At 35.1% G+C, this 21,177-nt stretch overlaps 1 protein-coding gene across 40 annotated transcripts in view; it reads right to left on the reverse strand.

The window, feature by feature from the left end:
* Positions 1-935: 935 nt before the first annotated feature.
* LOC143238328 (protein phosphatase EYA1-like) overlaps positions 936-21,177 on the reverse strand; it is a 241,022-nt gene continuing 220,780 nt past the window's right edge. For all 40 annotated transcript variants that reach the window (XR_013020532.1, XR_013020531.1, XR_013020530.1 and 37 more), the window contains one exon: positions 936-2,554. Coding sequence is in view for 36 of the 40 variants with exons in the window: in XM_076478438.1 (XP_076334553.1) it covers positions 2,474-2,554 (81 nt within the window). In the remaining 4 variants the exon portion in view is untranslated. The remainder of the gene's footprint in view (positions 2,555-21,177) is intronic.

A 21,177-nucleotide genomic window follows, 5' to 3' on the forward strand; every position in this document is an offset into this window, starting at 1 on the left:
CTTACGCGCTTGGCCATGCCAGGCCAGTAAAATAAAGAACCAACAGAAAAAATTCCATGGTTTATTTAGACTGTCACCTAGTAGTAAGAATATTTAACTAATGAATTGAAACATTTCTACGCGCGTATGTTAAACAATAAAGACAGATTTGTTACAACTGTGTACGTTATAACGTGCAATAGATGGTAGATATAAAAATTGTCACTTATCTGTAGTGTCATTTCTTCGCAGACTCGAATTTCTTTATTCATTTTCTTTCTCTCTTTTTAGAGCCTATTTATTTGAACGCGCTGTCTGCGATTTATATTTTTTACCTGAAAGTGATGGAATAGATAATACTAAAAAATCGTGATTTTTTCTTCAGAAGTAATGTTAACGTCATTTACCGAATGCGATAAAAGAAGAAAAGTTTCGAAAACTCACCGCTTGGTGGGTGTAGAGAACATAAAATTGAATTACAGCGTCTACTTTCCAACGAAATGGATCAAATGTAGTATATGCTTGTTCCAAGCATCACTTAAGTCATTAACTTCTGTGAAAAACAAAAGGGGGTGAAGGAAAAAAACTAAAAGAAGTATATTTCAGTTTTGTTTTTATTATTGATACAGTTTATTTTGGTATAATATGTGATAGGGAGCAGTTTCACTTGTTAGGTCATCTTCAACTTGAGCTCCATTTCAACATTTATATCATTTTTTTTTCATGTTCAATTACACCTGGTGACAACTAGACGTAGCAAGATTTCTAGTTTGAATTAGATACCACGTCTGGAAAATGTTTTTCTTTAATTGTCAAATAAATAAATAAGTGTAACAAAATTATGTGAATTTTATATTACAAACAAACAGGAAACAGTATTTCGAATCTTTTAAATAATGTAATTTTCAAAATGTTAAAGTTCTACCTTTCTACACGTTTTGCTCCATTAGGCTACGTTTTAATTTTTTTGTAATGTTTTTATTTCTTTTCCTGAAAATTACAGCATTCTAAGACACGAAGAAAAAGATATATTAATTTTTTACTGATTCGCAGTTAAATTATTGACATAGCATTTCTTGACTCACTAACAGGGCAAATCCCAAGAAATGCGGCCTTTAATAAATCGAAAACCAGTTTTAGTTGTGTTAAGATGAGAATACAGATCTCCAATGTTTACTCACATTCTGTCCCCCGCTGCTCTGTGTGTGTACTTCAAAGATTACAGAGGAAAATTAATAATATTTTGAGTAGAGAAGAATTCTATTATTTTGTTCCTAAACGCGAAAATTATAATATTTAACTGTTATAAGATAAACACTTTAATTGTTTTTTATATATATATAAACATTAATCATTTAATTATTTTAATTTTATTACTAAAAGAAAAAGATTGTGCACAAACTAGCTACTCCTATTTACAGATATAATTTTGTCCAAGGAATTAATTGTATAGATTTGATATTGATTAACGTACCAAAATTGAATTCCAACAGAAGCACGTGTCGCCAGTATCCACGCCACAGAAAATAGTTTATTCAAAGTTGTACGATAACATATCTTTCTAAACTTAACATACCAGTGGCCTAACTGGGACGATATAGTTTATAACTGTTTCGACATATTTTTATTTTTTTTATATTTGGGAATGAAAAGTACGAAATAAAAACAAACAGTGTTAGCACTACACTTTGGACACATCATAATATATTCTTAAATAGTATTTTCGAATCGAATCAATTAAACAGTCCTTTAATGTAACATAGTGTTGAAAATATAGTTTCGTTATCGGTCATAGATATTAGCCACAACTAATGTTCAACAGCACACCGCAACATTTCTGGAAACTCTGTACCATTATCCAGTCTTTTCTGAGATTCTAAACACACCTCTTCAATCAAAGACAAATATATCATTCAAAGTTGTTCTGTTCACGCTGGAAAATGCCTTGTTCATGAATAGGTATTATAATATATTATAACTGTCTGGGGTCGTATCCGTACCGTCCGTACACTCATTAAAAAGCAAGTAGTGCAAGTCTTGATATTATTCAATATTCTCATACACAGAAGGTGACAACTCCCAGAGATCCTGTGGTGCGACTCCATTTCGTATCCTCACTGAACCAATCATTACCTGTACTAATCTGTTTCATGGGTACACGTGTCACTCTCCAGGAGATTACTCAAATATACATCTCCAGTTCTCCACTACACGCATCTCCCAGGAGACAAAACCATTAAGTAGTCCTTCTGGAATAATATAATGCATTTTGGTACTGCCTGTACAAATCTATAACATATAACAAACACACGGTTTCTCGTTACGTGTGCACAATGGATGATGTGTTTCTTTCCTTCGATGACTGTTGTATTTTTCCTTAAAGTCACGAATTCTTGTTAAGTATGAGCTGTTTAATCCAACACGCACTTCCTCGTGAACAGTTAGAAGCAACACATTCACCAAAGACACGTTCATCAGTAACAGGAGGAAGCTTTCACAAGTGACCAAGGTCCAGTGCATGGTGAAGAGCAGCGAGGTCCGAGTGTCCACTGACTCGCCAAAACGGAAAATTTAACTAGAAGAAAATTAAAATGATCGAATGAAATCTTCACGGAGAGAATAAAAAAAACAAAAATGCTGAAGGTATATACAAACAATGTTCTTAACCAGAGGTTTCATTGTTTATATACAAACAATGTTCGCTATCATTTAAATTGTTTATTATCAAAACAATGTTCGCTATCAATTAAATTGTTTATTATCAAAACAACGTTCGCTATTAATTTAATTGTTCATTATCAAAACAACGTTCGCTATTAATTTAATTGTTCATTATCAAAACAACGTTCGCTATTAATTTAATTGTTCATTATCAAAACAGTGTTTGCTATCGATCTAATTGTTCATTATCAAAACAGTGTTTGCTATCGATCTAATTGTTCATTATCAAAACAGTGTTTGCTATCGATCTAATTGTTTATTAACAAAACAATGTTCGCTGTTAATTTAATTTTGTTCATTATCAAAACAATGTTCGCTATTAATTTAATTGTTCATTATCAAAACAATGTTCGCTATTAATTTAATTGTTCAGCATCAAAACAATGTTCACTGTCGATCTAATTGTTCATTATCAAAACAATGTTCGCTATCGATCTAATTGCTTATTATCAAAACAATGTTCGCTATCGATCGAATTGTTTATTACCAAAACAATGTTTGCTGTCGATCTAATTGTTTATTACCAAAACAATGTTTGCTGTCGATCTAATTGTTTATTGTCAAAACAATGTTCACTGTCGATCTAATTGTTTATCATCAAAACAATGTTCACTGTCGATCTAATTGTTTATTATCAAAACAATGTTCACTGTCAATCTAAATGTTCATTATGAAAACAATGTTCACTGTCAATCTAAATGTTCACTATCAAAACAATGTTTATTATGAAAACAATGTTCTTTATAACTGTTGGACTACTCTTTTACAAACGAACAGTGGGATTGATCGTAACATAATAACGCCCTCATGGCTGAATGGGCGAGCATCTATGGTAGGGTGGGGATTCGAGCCCTCAACCCTCTGATTGCGAGTCAAGCACCCTAACCACCTGGCCATTTCAAACCTAACTATGTTTACTATCAAAATAATGTGCGATATGAAACTGATATTCCATATAAAATTCTAAAATTATATCGGACGGCAAAATAGCTGTCATTGCACATGAGTGAAGAAAAAAACAAACACGATTTTCGTTTCCCTAAATATTACATTTAATAACAATATGTGCTTATGTTCGTAAGTGCATAATGTGTTTGAAACCTTTCGTTTATGATTTATAGTTAAAAAATAACTCCAAAAGGGCATGGCCATATAAGAAACCACACATAAAAACGTGCCTTATGGTACCTACGAATAGGATACGCATACGTTCTTGAGGCTCAGATCCGGAGGGGGCTATACAAGGGTGCACTTTTCTTTGTGTGAGAGTTTTATGCTGCAGGTATGTCAAGTTTATGGCCTTGAACTCTGATCACAACACACATCCTGTGATGAGACATGAACATCTGTTAAGCTGACCTTGACACACCTCACACTTTGGCTCCAATAACTCCTTTGCTTGTTTCTGCAAGATTACCACCATAGGAGTATTCACTGCGTCCTTCCGTCCTACTTCAACACGTCGACAGTGTCGTTAAGGCTACTCAAGTGTCCCTAAATAAAACAGCGGTTTCGAAGTACTCGCTGAAGGCACTTCAATTTTTTTTTGTTTTCTCTTTTCACACGTTGCATATCTACACTACACATTGGCACTAAGCAAGTTACTGTATTGTTTTCACAGTGTGCGTGTGACCAATAGCGTAATATTTGTACAACGATGATTCTAAACAAGGAAACTGTGTAGTTAATACTATACTGAAAATATTGATTTATTGTTGAGTAGCGTAAAAATTATTTTAAACAAAGGACTATCTGTATTGTCCCCATCGCTGGTATCGGAACGTGATTTTCAGCGTTATAAGCCCTTTAGACTCACTGATAAGTCAGTGGAGAGTTTGGGGGGTATAAAGCTAAGTTTACGTTGTGGTTACGCAGATATTTGGAAAGAGTGAAGTTGCTGTATTTTCCCTTTCTGGTATCAATCCAGAAAGAAAATAGGTCGCGATGAAGGTCATTTAATAAAAATAATCATCATTCTTTTTATCGCGTTTAACCTGTTTTTGTATTTTTAAACATTTCTCAAGCGTGATAAGATTTATATTTCCAGAAACTGCAGATATTGAATGAAAAAAAAAATTAAATTAGCATATAACACAATGACGTCATTCATTTTATTCCACTATCGATCCTTCTACATGTTTGTATGTTAAACGTTTGAACATATTTGAGTTAAATAAAGACTGTTTGATTTTCGAATATCGCACAAAGCTACACAAGGGCTCTCTTCGCAAGCTGCTCCTAATTCAGCAGTGAAAGACAAGGTAGAAGGCAGTTAGTCAACACCACCCACTGCCAACTCTTGAGCTACTCTTACACCAGTATAGTGGGATTGTTTGTACAATTATGACGCCCCCACGGTTGAAAGGGCGAACATGTTCGGTGATGAGGGTTCAAACCCACGACCCTCAGAATGAACGTTGAGCTCCCTAATCATCAGGCCTTTCAATAATGAAACTGCTTAGGTCTACCAGATCTTTCCTTTCACCATTGTTATATTTAGGGTACTTTTTTTGGGTTCGTAATTTCACATTGTTGTTCCTAATCATGAACAGATAGATAAGAGGAAAAGTAGTTATGCAACACCTATCACCGTCAACTCTTGGGCTATTCTTGGTGGAACAATGACATTTGACATTCACTCGTATAGCGCATCCGTTGCTGGATAACGGACATATCCTTTTAGACTCCTTTATAGCTATGTGTGTGAGGAGTTAGACCCATGTTTTCACCAGTGTGTTGGAACGAGAAGGCAGTAGGAAAACAGTGACATCAGTATAGTTACAAAAAATGGAGATACGACAAGAACTAGAATTAAAGCGGAATTTTCAACCTAAATGGCGTCTTATGTCCATATCGGTCAAACGGCTAGGTCAAAAGATCCCTAAGATTCAAATTTATAATTCTAACGTTGAACAACTGGACATGAAGAAAGCAGACGGCCAACAAACCCTGCCGGTACAGGGTTTTTTGTCAAGGTCGTTGAGATAAACAAAGATATTGACTATCATATTTTTAACGTGCTCAGTGAAGGTGTTAAACGTGTTTGATGGAACCATGTCTCGGACCACAGAACTTCCATAACCTGTCACTTGGCTACGCACGGCCCATAATGATAACAGAAATTATTACGAAAATCACACGTAAAGCTTTACGTTTTGTCACCTTAACTATAAGCTGTCTGCAGTAAAAAGAAAAGATATATATATATATATATATATGACATCACCATTCAACACAAACAATGTCGAAATGAATAAGCTGGAATACTTGTTGAACTTCTTCTGAGTATAGAAGGATATCAAATTTGACGTAAATAAAGCGATAATATGTAAATAGGGAATTTCTTGTTCAAATTTGGATCTCAAATTAACACGATTACTAGACGGCCAGGGACGTAATTCCTCATTCACTTAGCTGATCATGGAAGGTTTTGTATACTTTGACCTTCTAAACAGTCTATAACACGCACAGTGACGAATTTCTGTAATATTTGCCACTTAAATACTAGTTTAACAGCATGTGAACAAAATATTCGTGTGCACAGTATATGCACATCTATTATTTAGAACTAAAGTACACAGGTACATAAAATATCTGATTTATTATTTCAAAGAAAAAAAACTGGAAAAAACAATGTTACGACCTTTCTTCTGACGGATCACAATTAGCCACTAATAAGTTGATGATGGATCAGGAGAGACAAAGACCTGATAACTAGCCAAGAGAAAGTAGGAATAAAAGTCGTCCACTGACATGTTTGAATCCCGTATAATTTTCCTTTACCAAATCCTCCACCGACAGAATTAACAATTATTTCTGTTGACTTTTTCCTTAATTTCCTACCATTTCCTTGATATCAGTGTTAACAAACAAACTGTCACTTTTTCAAATCTCATTTAATTAAACCCGACCGTAGAAATAACTTAAACATACACAGAAAAAAGGAAAGAATTGGGTACAAAAATAGCTTAAATTATTTGAACTTTTAATACAAGTTGGTGAACAGCAATGTACTTTTAATACAAGTTGGTGAACAGCAATGTACTTTTAATACAAGTTGGTGAACAGCAATGCACTTTTAATACAAGTTGGTGAACAGCAATGCACTTTTAATACAAGTTGGTGAACAGCAATGTTTCCACAATTCTAAAATACTGGCGATTGTTAGAATACTTTTTGTGCTTTAGCGAACGAAATTTTTCAGTTATTGAAACTCCTTCTGACCAAACAAAGGTTCATCAACATACATTTCACTATATACTGTTTACAGATTGAAATATCACCCAAATATTCCGTACACTGTAATATAAGCCACCTAGCGGTGACATTTGTCTCCAGTGTTTTATGATATTTTGCGTACAACTTCCAGTAATGTTGTGAATATAATAATGTTTTTCGGTCATTCCTAAGTGGTAATGTTTGACACTGTATATGTGTTGTTGTTTTTAAGCTTTCAGTGGTTACTAAGGTAATGATTTCTGGTTTATAACATTTATAAAAACTTATAGATTTAAGAATAAAATGAAGAATACTACCTGCCGACAACAACAGGGGTCGTGGATTCAAGATAAAAGAAATTTTCAATAAAACAAGATAAGAAAACTGTTCGTATACTGCAAGTGTCCAACACAACCCGCCTCATTTTGAAGGTTTTATTAAATATGATACAAAGTCTTCCTTCGTCTGTAGGCGTGACATCATCGCTCGGGTGTATTAGAGTTCAGATTGTGAGATAAATTCACTGTCACTATGTCTATTGTCAGTTAACACTATATAAGTTAACACGACCGACCACATCTCAGACGAGCTTGTAATCTCACTTGTTTAACCGAAATCTGAAATATCCTTTTATGTTTTTCGATACAAAAACAAGTAGTTTACGGGTTTAAACGCACGGAATCATTCTGTATGATGTAAATAGAACTTACAACTATTTTCGTGTTTATGTTATTTAGATGTATGGTGTTGTGCTGTATGATATAAATAGAACTTGAAACTATTTTCGTGTTTATGTTATTTAGATGTATGGTGTTGTGCTGTATGATATAAATAGAACTTGAAACTATTTTCGTGTTTATGTTATTTAGATGTATGGTGTTGTGCTGTATGATATAAAGAGAACTTGAAACTATTTACGTGTTTATGTTATTTCGTTTCCAGGTTACAGCTTTCCTTTTCGGAATGATTGTATGCAGTTTTTCAATGGTCTAAAAATTAATTTTTACCTTATTCACTAAAGATTGGCGAAAAGCCAACTTTAAAAAGAAACTTGTACATTCTCTGGAACCTTGACATACTTGCGAGGTCCATGTAATATCTATATATTTATTATTACACCCTCTATTGTTACAGGAATAATGAACTGAAATAAACATAACCTTAAATCAGTGTTCGTATCACGAAATTTTAAAATTTTCAGACTTTAGAACAGCAGTAAAATTGCTATGCGCATACACAGCGAGTGTGCGCATGAGAAACCCTGTCAACAGTACACGTTCGAAAGAAAATGTGTACTTCCTCTAGAGAACGGAAACACGTCACTTGTAATAGTTTTGCCTAACTTCGAAGTGGTCAGCCGCGTTTGAAAATTTGTAATAACTACAAAAGTAAAGTGTGTTTGAACTGTGCCACAATACGTTGTTGCAATCGACGCACAACGAAAAGAAACTTAATTACTAAGTATGCTAGTGTGTGTGTGTGTTTTCCATTGTCAAGTTCAGCAACGTACAGAAAATATCTTAATAAGGTAGAAGCTCAATGATAAAAAAGGCACTTTTAAACCATAATAAAACAAGTACTTTTCAGGGGGGGAGACTAAAGGTCATATCTGGTACACATACGGTACAAAGCTATGAGAAGCTAACAGCTGCTCTTTTAGTTCTATTAAGCCGGTCTTTTCAAGTTTAAAACTAAGAAGTGAAATCTTTCGTATTAACATCTAGAGCAAGACAATGGTGATATACTGTTTATGTAAAGACCTACAAGTCCCAGTGTGACATTCAGTTCAGAACTATTTTGCGTAATAACTCGCAGCAAGCAAGATGTGGAACCAAGGCCTATCTCTTAGTAGGTTGGACGTTTTCAATTACTAAGTAAAAAGGGGCACTTTGGGAGGATAAGAAAACGAAAGCAAGGGACTTGAGCCCACTCTGCCACCTCCACGTCACTGGTTAAATTCATAATCAACTAACCAAACAGTTTAAGTCACGGTGAATGTTTCCTAAACGATGGTCACGCCTATCCTACAGGTAACATGCTTCTTACAAGATGCAAGAGGTAGACTGATTAGTTACACTGCAGCCAACGTGAAACTATTAACAATCTATATTCTTGTGTAATCTAAAAACAGCGTAAGATAGCAACAACTCGTTGTTAGAAACTTCCAGATGTGTATTACAGTTAATTAAACCATACCGTACTGTTTAGCTGATTACTGTAAGAATAAACACCACACTATTTAACATCACTGATGTGGCTTGGTTAACAACAGCATACAAGGTCAGCGTGTTATAGTTATAGAAATGGAATTTCAATAAATATACAAGTCTAACTACACATATTTATATTCTTTCGATACCTATCAAGGTTGATATGGAATTTCAATAAATATACAAGTATAGTTTAGCTTGTTTTCAATTTCGCGCAAAGCTACACGAGAGCTATCTGCGTTAGCCGTTCCTAATTTAGTAGTATAAGACTAGAGGGAAGGCAGCTAGTCATCACCACCCACTGCCAATTCTTGAGCTACTCTTTTACCAATAAATGATAGGATTGAACATCACATTATAACGCCCTCACGGCTGAAAGGGCAAGCATGTTTAGTGTGACGGGGATTCGAACCAACCCGTGACCCTCAGATTACGAGTCAAGCGCCCTAACCACCTGGCCATGCCATATAAGTCTTATTACATACATGTATATCATTTCGTTACGTATCATTTGTTGTTGTTTTATATTTATGAGAAATCATTCGTGTTTTTTTTCGGTATCTAAAGACGATTTACACGAGTTTTTTTTGGTTTTTCACAACAATACAAAAAACTGCTTTCGTCAGATGTTCGTTTGTAAAAATGTTAGTACTGATTACATATTGTTCAGTGAAATAGCAACGCTAGATTAGGAGAGTATTGCTTTATAACAGTATTAGTACACTCAATACATATTTATGAAATACCAAAACTAAACGGGAATAACGTTGTGTTATCCCAATATTATTTAACTATGCATTGTTCAGTGGAATAGCAACGCCAAGTGGAAATAGCTTTATCTTATTACAGTAATACTACTGGTTATATATTGTTCAGTGGAATAGCAACGCTAAGTGGAATAGCAACGTAACACTACCAAGTGGAAATAGCTTTATCTTATTACAGTAATACTACTGGTTATATATTGTTCAGTGGAATAGCAACGCTAAGTGGAAATAGCTTTATCTTATTACAGTAACACTACTGGTTATACATTGTTCAGTGGAATAGCAACGCCAAGTGGAAATAGATTTATCTTATTACAGTAATACTACTGGTTATATATTGTTCAGTGGAATAGCAACGCCAAGTGGAAATAGCTTTATCTTATTACAGTAATACTACTGGTTATATATTGTTCAGTGGAATAGCAACGCCAAGTGGAAATAGCTTTATCTTATTACAGTAATACTACTGGTTATATATTGTTCAGTGGAATAGCAACGCCAAGTGGAAATAGCTTTATCTTATTACAGTAATACTACTGGTTATATATTGTTTAGCGGAATAGCAAAGTCATATAATCTATCTAAACTGTGAAATGTCTTCACTCAACAACAGTGGAAACACCTGTTGATCATGCATGTATACCACGCTATATATTCCCTATACACCTGAGCTTCGTCGTGAGGGCAAGCAACAAACTCAAGTCAAAAGGTGAAGGCTTGTGCTCTCAGCAGACAGCCCCATCCCTTGAGTCGGTGAGACGAGAGCCTGATAACCTGTTTTCTCTTAACTAACGTACGTGTAAAACTCAATACGTGTGTGCCACACATGCATATGAGCTTGTATTCATTTATTTATCTATGCACTATTTCACTGAAGATTATTTTACGTGGACCGCTTTATCCACCAGTACTGGTGTGTGCAACTAGTTTACTGACCATGTTCCTATAGGCACAGATACATCCAAGGTGAAGATACAACAATGCTAGGAGTTTATTTTAAAATATTTTACTGATGTTAATTTTTTAACAGAAACTAACAGTTTGATATTTCAGAGATGAAAGTATAGTCTAGATTCAAATAACAATTACGTAAAACACAACTTTTAACACTATCCTGCCATGTTGTCATACTCGAAAAGTAGTTCTTAACAAATTTGGATACATACATGTATATAAAATATGTTAAGTTTACTGCCTTATAACAGTGCATCAAATAAAACATTTTGCATTAAGTATCAGTCATTGTTTATTCTTCGACAATAATAACTTAAATAGATCAACAGCTCATTTACGAGACCAAGTGCTTAAATAATAGCCTGTTGATGCCAATATTCGAGCTATTCTAGTACGGGCAATCTTAAGTTTAAAAACAAAAATATCCATCTGGCCTTATTAACCCGAATAGGTAATGGATTTCTCTTAGACTTAGAGTGATTGATCATTCATTTAAACTATTCGATGATACTTGGCTCAAACAATTGGATGCAAATCCCACAACCCAATAAATTAAGTGACTTCATTGTATCTATTCATTTTCATTAATGACACCTGGAAGACAAAAGTGCTCAAAGAGTTTGCTACAAAATTAATTAGAGAATTCCACAATATGAGCAGGTTACGGTTTCATCTTATAGTGATCTATCCTAATAAACAATTCACGATACTTAGAAAATACAGATAAACTGAAATAATTGGATAAAGAAAAACACAATCAGAGAAAAACCCACAATCCCAGCAGGTTGCGGGTTTTTCTTTACACTGGCTCGTTTTTTTTCAATAAATTCTCTTTCTTCAGATATATCACATCTTGGTTCAGGAAGACGCGTGGACATGAAATATTTTAAAAGTGAGACCTTTCCGTGAAAGATGCTCTCAACTTCATTGATATTGTTGACACGCAGTAAATGTGCATGTGATGAATTGGACAGTGTATTCATGCACGTGAGGTGTCATAACTCTTACCGCTTGCTGACAAAGACAGGTCAAGGTAGGCCACCCCCTGAGCTCTAGATTTAGGACGTAATTTACGTTTGTTGCATATCATTAAATAAACTGTTGATAAACACTGGACCTTAGTATTATTTTTCTCACAACAACACCTTCTCTATAAGATGTTAATAACTGTAATCTTTACAACGATCTGCTACAACCTTTGCTTTCAACACTTTGTAAACTAGCAAAGGGCAGTAGCCTAGACCTTATAAAATATATATTATATACACACGCATCACAAATAGACAAAAGGCACTTGTGAACAATAAATACGCAAAATTTTGGAATCACATGAAATAATGTACTCAAATAGACTAAACAAAAAATAATAAATTGTTTTTTTATTTCACGCTAGCCGTCCCTAACTGAGCAGTGAAATACCAAAAGAAAGGCAGCTAGTTATCACCACTCACCGCCAACTCTTGGGCTATTCTATTACCAACCATACTTGTAATGTCTCCACGGCTGAAAGGAAGAACATGTTTGGTGTGACGGGGATTCGAACTCGCGACCCTCAAATTAGAAGTCGAACGCCCTATGTAGCTGGCCATGCTGGGCCTTCCTTCACAGTCTGTTTGGACAACCCTTATTTAGACTCCATCGTAAGTGCCCCCCTCCTCCTCGTCCTAGTGGTTCAGCAAAAATTCTGTAGTCTTACGATGTTAAAAACATGGTTTCGAACCCGCGACCCTCAGATTACGAGTCGAGAGCCCTTACCACAGGAACTAATTTGAAAAATGTAGTTTTGAAAATAATATTATCAGCAGAACAACAACCAAAGGTTTGAGAGGATGAAACTGAACCCAGAACAGAAGGAGATTACTAGAATGCTGCATTGGTGTCAGATCCAAGAATTATATTATTAGTGATTTAAAACTGTATCTGTGTTCTATAAACAACTAGAGAGTTATTGAAAATTAAGTAAAACTGGAAAAAATCTCATTTCAACTTCAAGGTTGGAATTTACCACAAATATATCGTTTTAATAGAGGTAGAAAGTAAACTGTGTAACAAGGGTCAAAGCAAAAGGGAATCAAGCTTGTCAGAAGCGCACCTGTCGGAAGCAGGCGGAAACCAGTTGGGTAGTTGGGTGGGTGAGTAGGCATGTTTCACCACACACCTTTTTCAATTCCAGTGGCAATTTTGGACTATTATGATGTAGTGAGAATCAAGAAATGGTGAAAGTCAGGAATAAGAGTGACAACATTGAACAAAATGATCAGTTTATTGAGCCCCTGACACGGTCTTGGTTATATATTTGTTTTATCTCTTCCTCACACTTACTTTAGAACATTTCTATAATTATACTGAGTCACTATTTTTGATCAAAAACTCAACTGAAATTTGATGATCGTAAACTTATCTAAATTAATTGGAAAGTAAGACAAAGTGGGTGAGGGCCTCCGGTATTAGAAAAGGAAGTCCCTCTCTTCTGACGTCTCTGTTTAACAATGTTACATTTGAGGAATGGCCTAACTAAACATGTTAAGTACATTCGACGAGGGTATTTGGACATCTGTAAAAACTCACGAAAAATTCTTTAGTTTCTTGGTGGCAAGTAAAAATAAATATTGTGTCAAGATGTCGTTAATCTTAGTTTGAGAAGTCTCAAACACATTAAAGTTTAAGAACGCCAAAGTTGGAGGCTAACCAAACTAAATTATTTAGGGTATCAGTCAAGAACATTAAGGTTGAGTTGTGTCAGAAACAGAACATTGAGGTTGATTTGTGTCAGAAACAGAACATTGAGGTTGAGTTGTGTCAGAAACAGAACATTGAGGTTGAGTTGTGTCAGAAACAGAACATTAAGGTTGAGTTGTGTCAGAAACAGAACATTAAGGTACATGTCAATGTTTAACACTTGAATCAAAATAAAATAAATGTGCTAATGTATAGTTTAAAAATGTAAAAGTTAAAATTCTGATCCAAATAAGGTACCGCCAAAACAATATTCTTAGGATTTTAATCGAAATAAATACAAAGATATAGGTAAAGAATGTTAAGGTTTGATCCAACTAAAGGTGCAACAATAAACATAATATAAAACAAGACTTCTGTAAAACATTTATGTACAAGTAAAAAGAATACAACGTTGAAATCATCAGACAATAAACAGTTATTAAAACAGGGATTTTCCTTTAAGAACACCGACACATAGGTGGTGTTTTTAAGGTCACGACTGTTCTAGTAACTTATTGTGTAACGATTTTAATGTTGTATTTCTTTTAATGATAAATATACAACATTAAAAGATTTAAAGGTGACAGTCTGGCCCAACTGAAGGCGTAACGCTTAAAATCTACTAATATTATAATTTGACTCAACTATATGTGTAAGGTTTGAAAATGTTAAGATTAGAGTTTGACAACACTGCAGACGTACGATGTAAGAATGTTAAAATCGGGCTTAACTCACCAAAGACGTAGGCGTAACGTTTCTATCAAAGGTAGAGTTTTGACTCAATAATATTTCAAAACGTTTCTGGATGGTAAGGGAATAGAGAGAGAGAGAAAAGCATATCACAAGCACTAGAAATAAGGTTCTTGTACCACAGTTCCTATAGTATCACAAGCACTAGAAATAAGGTTCTCGTACCACAGTTCCTATAGTATCACAAGAACTACAAATATGGTTCTCGTATCACAGTTCCTATAGTATCACAATAACTACATATAAGGTTCTCGTATCACAGTTCCTACAGTATCACAAGAACTACAAATAAGGTTCTCGTACCACAGTTCCTATAGTATCACAAGAACTACAAATAAGGTTCTCGTATCACAGTTCCTATAGTATCACAAGAACTACAAATAAGGTTCTCGTACCACAGTTCCTATAGTATCACAAGACAGAAATCAGATACTTGCACTAAAGGCCTTATAATATTACAGGGACTGGAATTAAGGTGTTTGTATCATAAGCACAAACCCTACGATATTACAATCACTTGAAATAAGGTCCTTGTACTACAGGCTCTATGGTATCACAGATACTAGAAATAAGGTCCTTGTACTACAGGCTCTATGGTATCACAGATACTAGAAATAAGGTCCTTGTACTACCGGCTCTGTGGTATCACAAGCTACACGTGTGATTCTTTACAGGCCAGAATATTTTATTACTCTATAATATTTATATGATCGGGTGAAAATATTCTTAAAAACCAATTAGACATCCACTCACGATACTTTATTACAAAAAGTGGTACTTAAACATTTACCACAAGCGCATCAAAAGTTATTTTATCTTACGTCACGATGTCTTCATTCACGCAACAATAAGACGGACGAGTTGTTTTTTTTCAGTTTCATAAAGTTTATTTCAGAATACTGATAGTTTCCCTACAATATTAATAGTAATGATAAGCACGTTGTTCACTAGAATTTCTTACGATATATATATATATATATATATTATATCTAACTTTTTCAATATTTCTTTTTATTTAAAGAAATTACCCCTTCCCCGAAAAAACAAAACGTTAATGGTTTATAAAAAGCACTAACATTTGTTTCAAGTATTACTTTGTAACTACTATAAACTCATGAAAAATTAATAAAATCGTTTTTGTTCTTTTTTTTAGATTTCCTCTGGAAGATACCCAGAAGTTTCATGGTGCCCGAACGTCAAAACGAAACAATACAGCACTGATGCAACTATTCTTCAAACAAGTTATTAAACAACTACAGAAGTAAGTTATTCTGTCCCCTCGAAGTCGATATATAGAATGGAGCCACTACTACGTTACATTTTGTTGGGTAAAAATCGTCCTTGTGATGATGAATCAAAAAATGTCAAAACCTGGATTTCTGGAAGGTTATGTTTACTCATAAACGTGTAGGTATCGTATAAAATACACGTTTTCCAAAAACAGTTTACACTTGTAGATAAATTTAGGGACGCTACTTTTAATTGGGAGTTTTGTGTAAACATTTACGTTTAATATATTCAAATATGTTATAGACATGACTAGAATATCTAATTCTTACAGAAACTATTTGGTGACTCTTCTTGGTAGAAACTTGCTGCTGTTTCTTGGCGACTCGCTGTTTTATTTCAACATTAAGCTACACAATAGATCTCTATCTAAACACAATTACCATTTCATCCGTATTCAGTTTCCGTCGTTAAGGGGAGAGTGAATCAGTTACATCAGTATGACTTCGCGTAGTATTTTTCGTAACATATCTATCATTTGTAATTCACTACGCTGCTGAGCTGGGATTTTCCCAATCTGCTAAAATTTCAGAAACGTTGTCATTCCCTTTTATTAATTCTATGTATTCTTTCGAATGACCTTTATGTAATTAATTTGGCTTGTAATATAAGAGTCATCCTACTTTCGAAGAGGAGTCATCATGGGAACGCAGATCCGCGAGCCTCACGTGATCTTAGAAAACATTGTTCTAAGTAATGGCCTTCACCCTGTTTTCTACAGCCTCTCTCTGCTCGTGACGGTATATTCGTGTTAGCCATCACATACTTTTTTTTGTCGTTGTTCAACAAAGTAACTTCGATACCTTTTTACCTTGTTAGTACTCAAAAACCACACCTTTATAAAGTAGGTACAGAAATTATTATTGTCTGATTCCTTCCAAACCAAAGGAAGCAACTGTTTGCGTTGTTTTTAAGTGGTGGATTCGTGTTGGTTATTTAGTGCTTGATAACGTAACTGTTTGTTTGTTTGTTTTTGGAATTTCGCACAAAGCTACTCGAGATAACGTAACTGACATTGAGTGTACATCCTTGAAAAGAAGTAACCTAAATAATCTGTCTAAATACTAGAGAAATATAACCCAAGTTACTTATATCTTCACAAGCAAAACTAATACTGCCTAATGGTTACACCGCTAAAAACCAGGTTTCGATGCCCGTGGTGGGTAGAGCGTAAATAGCCCAGGGTAGCTTTGTGGTTAATCCAATCCTAATGGTTAGTGTATCGAACTGTGAATTTGAGGATCCAGGTATGCGTCATGTTTCCGCAAAATTATGCTCCGCATTTCGGGATTGTGGGTGTGTTATATAAGTGAAGGGTCAATTCCCACTATTCGATTAACGTAGCTCGAATTGCTTGTAGGTGCTATTGACTAACTGTCTTCCCTCTAGTTTATCTGCTCAACATTATGGATGGCTAGCACATGTGTAGCTGTGTGAATTCCTAGAACACACAGCAACAAAATACTCTTTGGAATCTCTCTTGTTATACATCTCCAAATTTGTAATTTAACATACAAAAGAAGATCAAAAACACCACGAAAGAGTTTTACTGCAAACAAAATTAAGATGCATACACATGATATGTAAGTAACATTCTCTAAAGCTCGCAAATATCTAATCACCGTAAATCATTAACTATACCAGCAAATAAATTGCTTTGTCATTGTCATACAAGATTTTTTTTCAAACATAACTTGCACCGGCAAAGCTGAAGTCCGACTGTGAACGGCCAAGTGGTTAAGACGTTATATTCGTAATCTGAGGGTCGCGGGTTCGAATCCCTGTCGCACTAAAAATGTTCGCCCTTTCAGTCGTGGGGGCGCTATAATATGACGGTCAATCCCACTATTCGTTGGTAAAAGAGTAACCCAAGAGTTGGCGGTGGGTTGTGATAGTCCTCGTATAGCTTTGCACGAAATTAAAAAACAAATAAACAAATCGACTATGAATACAATCTAAATCCATTATCCTGAGGTTAGATTCATAAACGTGGAGTTAGGGAAGGGTATAACTAGATAAAGTCACTTTCCCAGAAGATACTGACCACGAGCAACTTCTGGGCACATTCTGGGAAAGGGAAAGGTAGTTGTGATAAGGAAAAGTAGGAGTTAAACTTGTGGACGTTGTAGTTACCAAAGCTATGAAGATTATTGTAATTTTTGAAAAAGAAGGGGAAGCAATTTTATCATTACAAACCTCGTTCAATTTTGATTGATTTATTTTGAGTTAAACTTAACGTTAAAATACTTAGTGCTTTAAAGATTTTGAAAAAAACAAAATGGGACGGAAGTAGCGACACACGACTAAGTGTCTTATCTAAACAGCAGCTAGAAGATCTGTTTAGACTCCATAAAACGTTAAAATTTAAATTTTCTCTATGGCCTACATGACATCTATATGTATTCCGTTTTTGAAAAGGGTGACAGGCAATATGTTCAATGTCAAACTAATAAAGCACGCGTAGAAATTCGGGAGTGCTCTTCATAAGCTCTAGTGAGGATGGGTACCCCCTGAATTAGGCATATTCATGAGATCGAGTAGAATTCAGTTGGAGCTACCTTTGTTTTCGAAAATCAATAAAACCCAAGGTTAGGTTCCCAACACCTATTTCTTCCCTGAAAGTGGACATATAAATAGAAATGCTCCACAAGAATTTCACTTTCAAATGTTGAACAAATAACCGTAATGCTCCAATGACTGAACCAAAAACGCGTACCTCTCCATTCTGTGCAAGAAGAATCGTCAATCTACAACAGACTCGAGTATGCAACATTGAACGTATTTCAAAATGATTCATTTGGTCTGAAATGGACATGGGATGTCACATTTTTGTACCAATATTGGAATGCGTCCCGTTGTTGACTTTGTCACATTCCATTTGAGTACTGCTTAAAATAAGCGTTGTTTTACTTGTTCTCAAGGTGACCATTTATCAGTTTTTTTGTTATCGTCGCTCGTTTTGAAACTTACGTCATAACAAAAAACAAACAGGGAATACGTCATTCATAGCTGTGTAAAGCTATATGCCCCAAGCAATATATTAAATAAGAGGGTCGTACAGTAGAATGTTCCCCCCACCGCCTCACCCTGTTTGTCGCTCATCACTACAAACTCAGTAATGTGATTTATACACTCCGGAAACACTAAAAGCTCCATCACGATGAAAACGCGATCGTGCACGTGCTATTGAAACAGTCAGCTAGCTTACGATGGATGCGTCACACCCTTGTCTCACGTTCTACTCTAACCCACGAAACATTTGCAGTGATCTTTCATGAGTAACAGTACTTGCTTGTCTGATAGAAAATAACATGTCATTAATTCGATATACTTGTGCACAATTAAATTCGTGCAAACATATCTGAAACAGTTTAAAAACTGAAACATATTAAAAACTAAAGTCTCTGAATACACTTCTTCTCCGCAGTGTTTTTGACTTTTGCTGTAACCAACCTGAAATAATCACCAACCGTGTCGGGAATGAAGATTGAAGCTCCAGTATCATTCTTTTATTTCGTTTCTTCTCCAGTTTTGAATGCTTTTCAAATTTCCAACTTTTCCACAATTATAACTTTTTATTTGGACTTTGACCTTTAACCTACCTTCACCGAGTGGGACGCTACATCTTTCTACCAAACGTAATCAAAATCAATTGAATTTGCCGACTTGTCCTGTTCAGATGTACGTACAACAATGAAACAATATTCCACCATTGGGCGACAGTAACATTATGTACATAAAGGTAAGGTAAAGTACCAGAAGTGGATGAGCTCCGAAAATGACTTAATGTGAAAGTTAACATATGTTAAAGAGAGATTCCACAAAGCAAGGGGCTTTGTTGATTTACGAAGTAAAAGTGTTAAAAATCATTTACTGCTAGACTTCATGATATATTAATGTCTTCTTGAAATAAGGGGCAATAAAAATTCTACCCTTTATACGATAAAAAAAGTCTACTTAAAACGCGATTAGGATCCAAGGCAAATCGTCACCACCTTCGTGATGAAAACTCCATTTTAAACGGGTCTATTCATTGCAAGAATAATTCTAGATAATTATTTGTGGTTGTAATTATAAGCAACTGTTACAATGAAATCAGGGTCTTTCTGAAAGAAGTTACATTTTGTCCAGTAGTGATGTTGAACAGTTAAAAAAAATTCCACACAACAAAATGTCAAAAAGAGCCTATGTTCGCAGTACATAATTAAATTGAAACGCCAAATTAAGGTAAATTTTATTTTTGTATATGTAGATCAGATAATCTGATACATCGCTAACAAACACTCTGCAAACAGAAAAAATAAAGAAAATATTATATAATATCTACCTCCATAAAAGATCCACACGGGCCCTGCAAGGCAAAGTGGTTAGGGCGATCGACTCGTAATCTAAGGGTCACAGGTTCAAGTCCCCGTCCCACAAAACATGTTCGTCCTTTCACGAGGGCTATCTGCGCTTGCCGTCACTAATTTAGCAGTGATAGATAAGAGTGAAGCAACTAGTCAACACCGCCAAATACTGAGGTACTCTTTTCACCTACGAATAGTAGGATTGACTTATATTTTGACGTTCCTACGAACATGTTCGATGATTGGGATTCGAAACAGAGACTCTGATTATGACTCAAGCTTCCTAATCTCTAGGCCACGCCCTATAACAACTAATATAAGGATTATTATAATCCTTGTTCCAAATAGTAACTCAGTGTCGTAAAGTCATAGAGGTTAAACTAAACCTTGCGACGCCTGGGTTTGTTTGTTTTTGAATTTCGCGTAAAGCTACACGAGGGCTATTTGCGCTAGCCGTCCCTAATTTTGCAGTGTAAGACTAGAGGGAAGGCAGCTAGTCACCATCATCCATCGCCAGCTCTTCCGCTACTCTTTTACCAACGAATAGTGGGATTGACCAATATTATAACGCCCCCATGGCTGAAAGTGCGAGTATGTTTGATGCGATGGGGATTCGAGCCCGCGACCCTCAGATTATTATAAGTCAAGTGCCAAAATAGATACATGGTGTACGAAAGGTCTAGGGTTCGAGCCAGAAAGGTAGTGATAACCACGTTGATCTGAAGATTCATTGCACGCTAACTGAAGAACGCAATAGTTCTGTAATACCGTTTTTGTGTGTCATTTGTAGCTTTGATTTTAATATTATTTTTCAAAATATCGCATTAATGTTTAGAGTGGTTAGGATCATTTGAAGTTTGCCATTTTCACACCTATTATTTTAGTTCTTAAAGAAAAAAATGTGTGTTGTTTTTAATGTCTTATAGAAACCTATAATGGCGCCTCCTACATCTAATTATGCACGATTCTGTCAATGAAAATAACTAAGTTTAAGATTTTGCTTACTTGTGTATTTAGTTGTTAATGTAGTAGCGTGAAGTTCTCATTATACGAGTACATGATGTCATTTTCAAAGAAGAAACCTGAACATTTAAACTTTATTCTAATTCCACGTAATAATGATAGTTTCGTATATCACTAACCCAGGAATGCGAAACGACATATTCCAAAAACTGGTACTGTACGCTTACGTACTCGTGTATTAATGTGTTTCTTCTCGCCCGT

This window comes from Tachypleus tridentatus, chromosome 13 (assembly GCF_004210375.1).
Source record: "Tachypleus tridentatus isolate NWPU-2018 chromosome 13, ASM421037v1, whole genome shotgun sequence".
NCBI classification, from domain to species: domain Eukaryota; kingdom Metazoa; phylum Arthropoda; class Merostomata; order Xiphosura; family Limulidae; genus Tachypleus; species Tachypleus tridentatus.